Source organism: Gobius niger (assembly GCF_951799975.1).
Source record: "Gobius niger genome assembly, chromosome: 10".
Classification (NCBI taxonomy): domain Eukaryota; kingdom Metazoa; phylum Chordata; class Actinopteri; order Gobiiformes; family Gobiidae; genus Gobius; species Gobius niger.
In genome coordinates this window covers 26,537,248-26,545,426 of record NC_136861.1, presented here as the reverse complement: position 1 = coordinate 26,545,426, position 8,179 = coordinate 26,537,248, and the positions used below count along the sequence as shown (strand labels likewise).

Sequence of the window (8,179 nt, the reverse complement as noted above, 5' to 3'; positions counted from 1 at the left end):
TAAATGGTGAGCATAACAATCATATGCATTTTTTTCCCGTAATATAATACGTGTTAGTATAGAATGTATTTGACAATATTAAGGATCAAGTTTTCATACAAAAGTTTATTCTTAACAGCAAACAGTAAAAATCACACAACATAATTCAAAACCAACATAAAGAACTTGTGTGATACTGCCCCCTTGTGATTATTTTAGGTTTTACACATAAAAAACATCCATTTACAACTGGCATAGAATGAGAAGGTAACGCAGCGTTTCTAAATAATAATTAGTAGCACATCTATGAAAAAGGTCTTGTTCATGAGTCTACTGTTCTTTTCCCCATACCATACAAATTGCAGCCCTTTGCCAAATAACCAATTATGTAAAGATCGTATTACACAAGTCAGAAAAAATGTTCAGTCCGTAATAATAAGTTCATCACAACCCCAGTCTTCATAACTGCCATCGGGAAGATACCTGCGGATGATGATCGGAATCTTTCTGCTCCTGTAGAAAAAAAGAGAAAGTAGAATATTCTTCATTATTGTACATCATTCCACACCCACTGACACCCAGCATAGCTTGAATGCCTGACTTTGTCCATGTATTTAATGCAGAAATACTTCTCCTGATGATTTTTGCTTACTATGTAACTCAATTTACTTATTATGAACTCAAGACTCTGAATTGTGTGCCATCTTCATTTCCTTTGGTACAAGTAGAACTTTGGATATTTTTTTTTAAGTTAAAGAAGTACAAAATGCTAGTTTGACTTGATTCTGTCACCATTTTGAATGTTTTAGTCTAACAAATTCTGCCTCTGGATTATTTGCAACTCTACCCCTCCCGCTGTGAAGGGTCCAGAAAGTCCTCTCCATAGAAGCATACACTATTATGCAGCAGTAAAGAAATTGAATATCTCTGTATAGAACACACAGGGAACATAAAGAGGCGAGCCCGGTGTCTACTCACTTGAGTTCTTTCATGGCAATTTGCAGGGGATCCGTTTCTCCCTCCAACTCCACCATAACCGGGGCACACATCCTGTGATGAGCCAGCAAACAAGTGATTAGAGCCATGTTTACCCAGCAATGGTCACCAGAAATATGCAACAGTTAGTACACATTTATATGCAAATGAAGAGAACCGATTTAAAATGGAAAACTGCAATCCCATCAATTGTCCAGCTGGCAAACTCTGAGAACACTGCACATGCTCGGCCACAGGTCGTGAAGAAACAAGAATGAAAGTCTGCATCTTTTTCTGTTTTGCAAACTCTTGTAAAAATGTTGATGCTTTCTTAATCTTAAGTAAAAAGGTCATTGTAAATTATTCATACGTACAGTATATTACATATTATGTCAAATCACAGTTCAGATCAGAACAGTGATGTTGTAAGTTTATCCTTCCACATGAATATTGATTTGTTAGCGAAAAATAAAGAAAAGAAAGAATGAAAAAAGCTGCAAGGTGCAGCAGTGTAAATGAAGCAACGCTCAGAAAAAGGTACAACAATTTGTTAGCCAAATATTTCTTTTGTTTCCCATGGCGGTGATGAACACACACAGAAACACAGACAGGAAGCTGTCCTTCAGCAGAACGTTCTCTGCCCTTATATGGCAGTACATACAAAAGGCATAAATGCAGCATGTCACAACACTTCAAAATGCCCCCAGGTGTACAGCTGAACCAAAGCAGGGTTCACATCAGTAGTGAACCCTGCTTTGGTTCAGTGCATGCTTTAAACATACATATATATAAAAAGACCTGACAGCTCCCTGTAGTTATTGGATTATTAAATAAACAACATGGACATTTCATGAGGATTTCAGCTGCATCAGAGCAGGTCAGTCAGGTGTTTGTCATTTCATAATCTTTTGTAAAGCTAAACTCTGACTGGCTGCAAACATTTGCGATCCATGTATGTTTTTACATGGTGTGGGTGTAGTGGTGTGTGCGCTGTGATGCGAAGGAGGTGCAGAGCTCCTGATTTAATACTGATACTGACACTTGAGTGAGTGACAGGGGGATTTAAGCAATCACAGTTTAGAAGAACCCTTTAGTTTAGTTGCCTTTAAAAGACAACATACAGATCGGATACTGTACAGCAGAGATGGAAACAGGCCTTAAAAGCCAGGCCCAAAATGCCCTGAGCCTGATAGAATTCAACCCCAGCCCGACAAGTACATTTTGATTGACAGCTTTGTTAAAGCCCGAACCCGTTTGCAGCCCGACCTTAATGTGTTCACGGCCCGGGCACACAGCTTTTCCTCCTTTTGTCAAGAATGAGTCTTTCTTCCACACCTCAGACTTTGCTTTCGTTGCTGGCTCCGCCAAAACGTAGTCACCACAGGCTAGTTTCACCTCCTCAGCATCCATTTGGCATCTTTCTCGCACTGATTGAAACGCATCACATGACCGCTCATTTACCGCAAAAGTCATCACGCAAGCCCGACTAAAATGATAATCCAGGCAAAAATTCCAGCTCTACTCTACAGAGGCCCCACACTCATCACTCGTAGGGAGCAGACAGAGGAGTCTCGATTAGTGATAGGTCTAACAGACTGAACAACAGGTTCATCCGCCTATCAGGCCCTATTGTGTGCATATGTATTTGATCTTGCTTTGTATGAAGTGTTAACTATTGTCTTTTTGCACCAATGGTTCGGAGGTAAAGACATTTTGATATGCTTTACAGGAAAATTGAAATAATGCTAATTGAACTGAATGTAACTTAAATGTGGTAAATATGAAATCGTGATATTTTTTTTTCTTTGCCATATAGCCCACCCCTAAGTAAGAGAAGCATGTTTTTTCAGCTGCAAAAAAATAAATACATGTATATTTGGTAGCTTGAAAAAGGATCACAGGTGCACCCCAATAAAAAAGAGGCTTATTTTTAGTGAGTGTGTTGATATTTATCTATTTATTTGACCTTTGATTCCTTATCTCAGTGAGACTTTCATGGTTAGACCATGAAAGTCTCACTGAGATAAGGAATCTCATTTCCAGGGGAGTCTTGGCCCCAGAGGGGAACATATTGTACATATTTTTATTCTTCTTGCAGTGAGGCACAAGAGGCCACCATGTTGCCAGCTCCAGACCTGGTTAGGCTCATAGACCGTTACCACAGCAACAATGAAACAAGCTGAAGTAATCCATTCATTATTTGAGAAAACTCACGCTATCTGCAGGGCTCTTGTCCCGAGCACTCTTGCTCGCTCATACTTGGTCATGTATGGAGTGGTGATTCTCTTCTGGTTGGCCTGTTGGCCCTCTCCAGCCGGAAGGATTTGTACATTTTCCTGATCCTCCTGTTCCCAGAGACAGAATGTTATTAATCTATGAAATGAAACAATGTGACACTTTGAAAACTTGACTTCTACTGAATAGATTTTGCAGAAAAAAAACCCACATCCATGTTTGAAGTGTCGTGATTAGTAGGTTCAAGGATTAATCAATACAGTGCCATCAGAAAATCAACCAAATGCAAATTAAAACCTAAAAAAAAAATGTATTTAGAGCGGTCAATCTAGTGATTTACAATCAATGGCTGGAACGAGCATTTCTAGTTTTTAGCAGACTGGTGTTAGACAATGTAAAACACGAAAACAATATTCATGTGCCCCATGATGCAAAAAAAATTATGCACACGTGATTACTGTAAGTCGCCATTGTGAAAGCTAGTTATATGACGCCGATCTTATCCTCTCAATACACACGACTGATCACGGGTGGCTCGGTTGTGTGTGTCCTTTGCACAAGATTGTTTTATGATTGGCTAGGGTCACCTGACATCTCTGATTAGCTCAATTCAATGAATTTCAATAAGGCACCTTTAGTGGACACCACTATCCTCAAGTTAAGAGTGGTCTACTTTTTGTTATTGAGGTTAAGATTAGATTTGTTCTTACCTGAGCTTAGACAAGTTGATACGTACCTTTCTGGTCTTTGTGTGTGCGCTCAGTCATGCAAAACGACCAAAGATGTTGTTAGCATTTGGCCTCTCCCAGCATATTCCTATAGCTCCAAACAGGGGTGAAGTTGGAAGCGACCACACTCTTCCATGAGCACGCACAGAGACCAGACAGGTACGCATGAACTCGTCTAAGCTCAGGTAAGAACATATTTCATTATGGAAAAATGGTGGCCTGTTTATTTAAGGTTAGGGTTAGTTTTAGGGGTAGTTAATCCTTAATGTTAGGGTTAAGTTTAGGTTTATGGCTACTTTGGATTCACTTAGCTTGACTTGCCAATCAGAGGCGTCACTTCCCCTGCCATCCTGCATAAAAAAATTAATCGCGTCCCTCACGTCCGATCATCCGCAATACACATTTTCTTTTTCTCTTTTGCTAATCCTGGGCTAGACCCACATACAGAATGTAGAGTAGTACGGCCTAGGACATGTGACTCTGACTCTTCTCATCAAACAATGCAACACTTTATATTGGTTATGGAAAATAATGATTTTGTATTAATAATGTAATGTTAATCTTACGTCTTCAGCATTTTCCAAGTCGTCTAACCCCTCGTCCTCCTCGGCGTCATCAAAGTCCCCATCATCAAAACTGCAAATTGAAAATATATATCTTACAAATGTAAACTCAGCATGTATCGTGTAAGTGAATGCTGAAACAGTCGGCCCGGTGTTAACCCCAATGCGCACTCGTGTTTAATCCTCCACACGCACACACGTGGAGGGATCAGATATGTAGGCTACTCACTTGTCTTCGTTATCGGACATGTTTGCCTTCCACGTGTATGTCCTTATAAATAAAATTAGACGAATATTCAGTAAACGTTTTGTCAATAAAGCCGCATGACGAAGAGCGCGGGCCGACTTCCATAAACGTTTTTGGTTTCCGGCAGACTCGGCACGTTCAGCGCTGTGCTGCCGCCCAGCGGCCAGGAGGAGAAACTCCTCAAAATCAGTGTTCGCTGCCACTACGTGGACAAATATAATAATATAAATCTTATTATTATTATTAATAATAATAGTAACAATAATAATAATTAGTAATAATAATAATAATAATAATAATAATAATAATAATAATAATAATAATAATAATAATAATAATAATAACTATTATTATTATTATTATTATTAATATATACAAATATATTATGGCCTTGAGCAATAGAGGCCCAGATTCTACACCAGCTGGGTGTAGACTGTGCAATGAGGCCAATGAGCCAATCCAGCACATAACTGCCGAGTGTAAGATGCTGGCAGCCGCAGGGAAAGCTTACATGGAGTGACATAACCAAGTGCCTGACATAGTGTACACTACAGGAACATCTGGGCAGAGTATGGGCTGGAAACCCCAAGGAAACACCTCCAAAGGTGGTAGAGAGTGGCCGAGCCAAGATCCTGTGGGACTTTCAGATACAGACACAAAATGGTAATGGCGAACGAACCGGACATTGTGGTGGTGGACAAAGAGCAGAGGAGCCGTTGTGATCGACATAGCAATACCAAGCGACTTCAACATCAGGAAAAAGGAACACGAGAAACTAGAGAAATACCAGGGGCTCAGAGAAGAGCTGGAGAAAACCTGGAGGGTGAAGGCATCAGTGGTGCCCGTGGTCGTTGGGGCACTCGGGGCAGTGACCCCCAAACTGGAGGAGTGGCTCCAGCAGATCCCAGGAAATACATCAGACATCTCGGTCCAGAAAAGTGCAGTTCTAGGAACTGCAAAGATACTGCGCAGAACCCTCAAGCTCCCAGGCCTCTGGTAGAGGACCCGAGCTTCTTCTTTGGTCTGTGGTCTGACAAAAATGAAATGATTTTTGTTTGGCCATGATGACGATTGTCACGTTTGGAGGAAAAAGGGGGAATCTTGCAAGCCTGAGAACACCATCCCAACTGTGAAATACAGCGGTGGCAGCTTCATGCTGTGGGATTGTTTTGCTGCGGGAGGGACTGATGCACTTCACAAAATAGATGACATCATGAAGAAAGAACACTATGTGGAAATATTGGAGCATCAAGACATCAGCCAAGAAGATAAAGCCTGGGCGCAGATGGGTCTTCCAAATGGACAATGACCCAAAGCATGTGGCCAAACTGGTTACAAAGTGGCGTAAGGATAACAAAGTCAATGTTTTGAAGTTGCCATCACAAAGTCCTGATCTCAATCCAGTTGAAAATGTATGGACAAAGCTGAAAAGGCATGTGCACGCAAGGTGGGCTACAAATGTGTCTCAGTTACACCAGTTCTGTTTGGAGGAATGGACCAAAATTCCTGCCAACTATTGTGAGAAGCTTGTGGAAGGAAATCCAAAATGTTTGAACAAAGTTATACAGTTTAAGGCAATGCTACTAAATATTAATGAAATGTAAAAAGTAATATAAAGCCATAGACAATTTTGTCCCTTATACGAGCGATCGCGATGTTGCCACATCCGGGGGCCGTGGTAGGCATTTTATGTTTTAAACAAATGATGAGAATACTATGATCGGCAAAAAACAAGGATTCATAAACAGTGCATTGCTTCTTTTGCGCTGTAACAGATCTATCATTTTATAAGACGGTGTTACAGGCCTGGATGCATCAGTTGTTGCCATTCACCAAAACATCCGGCGAAAATTGCGGAAGTAAACAATAACAGCGATCGCTCGTATTCTTTTGGCATTTAGCAAATACATTTTTTTGTTGTTGATTGTGCATAACTTCAAATCATAACAACGCCTCCCAAGAAGGGACTTCCTGTTTTGATCCAGCACGCCAAAATAAAAGCACCATCTTTCAGCAGTCATTAGTTCAACTTTATTTCTGCCTAACCATTAACAGACAGAACACTTAAAATGTGTCTATTTAATTATATTATTGTAATGTTGCAAGTACCTACTAAACTAATCCATGACATGAGATGTGTGCTTTTATTTTGGCGTGCTGGAGTCAATTCTTATTGTCCTAAAAAAGTAAAAGTTAATTCTGGCTTCATGTCACACAGTGAGAAAAAAATGCTTTTTATATTATATAGCCTATTATTTATTATTATATATTATTTATGCATTTATTTTATTTGACAGGGACATTGCACAGTGAACATTTCTGTAAATGCACAAGAATTAGCCAAGAAGACTATTTTTCATCTGTTGTCCCTGGACAGGTTTACATAGTCTCCCTAAAAACATAATCAATATATATATATATATTTTACAGTCATAAAATGTAGTGAAACATAAAATAGAGCACTCAGATTCACACTGACCCTAAAGTGCCGCTGTCGGGCCGAAGGTCCCTTAAAGTCGACCTAACTACGAGCCTGTGTGAAAACGCCCTTAGACACTGTCGGCACGATGCTGATTGGCCTGTAATTGCAGACTGATAAACTATCTCCATTCTTAATTGGGATTATAGCAGCTGATTTCCAAACCTGAGGATAAACCACTTTGGTTAAAGTTGGAAAATGATGCTTGCAGACTGGTAAAAGGTTCACTGAGAGAAAATTAGAATAACTTCGCCCTGCTTTCCTATAAAGTTCAAATCTAAGTCAGCGCTCTCTTTGAATGAATCTGATCATCGGACTCATACATACTCTTCTTCGAGGCCAAGCAAGATCCAACCTGATTAGGATGAGAAACATGGGGAATAATCTTGTGGGATAAGCCAGGGACAACAATGGCTTAATGGTTCGTGTTTGCCCAAACATCAGTCGTGTGGATTTACATGTTCAGAACAAGGCCTGCCCGGAACACGTAAATCACATGCATATTAGTTTAGCTCAGTTTGGCCTATTACACATTTCCCTACGGGGACAATAAAATACGCCTTACAACAAGCCTGACAGAGACAGTCTTTCTTGCCATGAAGGTAAAGACTTTCTAATGCAAATCTTAAGGTATTTAGTAAAGTTTTAAAGGTAGTGTTTCATCAATGTTTGTTTTTGCTGACAAATATTGGAAGAACAATCAAGCCATCATGAAAACAGTCTTCCTTTTAACAGGTCAGTTTGGATTTTATTTTCTTATTAAGCATAAAATTACTAGTATAGCTCTGAATGACTAAGTCTTTATCAAAAGTTGTTGATGAAATGAGTTTAAAAGAAGAATGACTTAAAAACAAAAGGCAAAAGTTAAAGTACTGGAATTGCTGTGGAAAGGTGACCGCACATGTTTCCCGGCCTTCATCAGATGGTCTTGGGTGGTGTAGCATTGACATGATTACAGCTGCCTGGCTTGTGA

At 39.9% G+C, this 8,179-nt stretch overlaps 1 protein-coding gene across 1 annotated transcript; it reads right to left on the bottom strand.

Moving 5' to 3' along the window:
- Positions 1–325: 325 nt before the first annotated feature.
- Positions 326–4,845, bottom strand: polr2f (RNA polymerase II, I and III subunit F). Its single transcript, XM_079565064.1, has 5 exons — positions 4,710–4,845; positions 4,484–4,553; positions 3,169–3,299; positions 958–1,029; positions 326–492 (listed from the first exon to the last, which is right to left on the bottom strand). Exons 1-5 carry the CDS (start codon positions 4,727–4,729, stop codon positions 402–404), a joined length of 384 nt encoding a protein of 127 aa, XP_079421190.1. The 5' UTR covers positions 4,730–4,845; the 3' UTR covers positions 326–401.
- Positions 4,846–8,179: the final 3,334 nt, after the last annotated feature.

Coding starts and splice junctions, on each gene's coding strand:
- polr2f (XM_079565064.1), bottom strand. CDS start 4,729: ATGTCCGATAACGAAGACAA. Junction 4,554..4,709: donor ATGTCCGATAACGAAGACAA/GTGAGTAGCCTA, acceptor TTCAATTTGCAG/TTTTGATGATGGGGACTTTG. Junction 3,300..4,483: donor ACTTGGAAAATGCTGAAGAC/GTAAGATTAACA, acceptor CTCTGGGAACAG/GAGGATCAGGAAAATGTACA.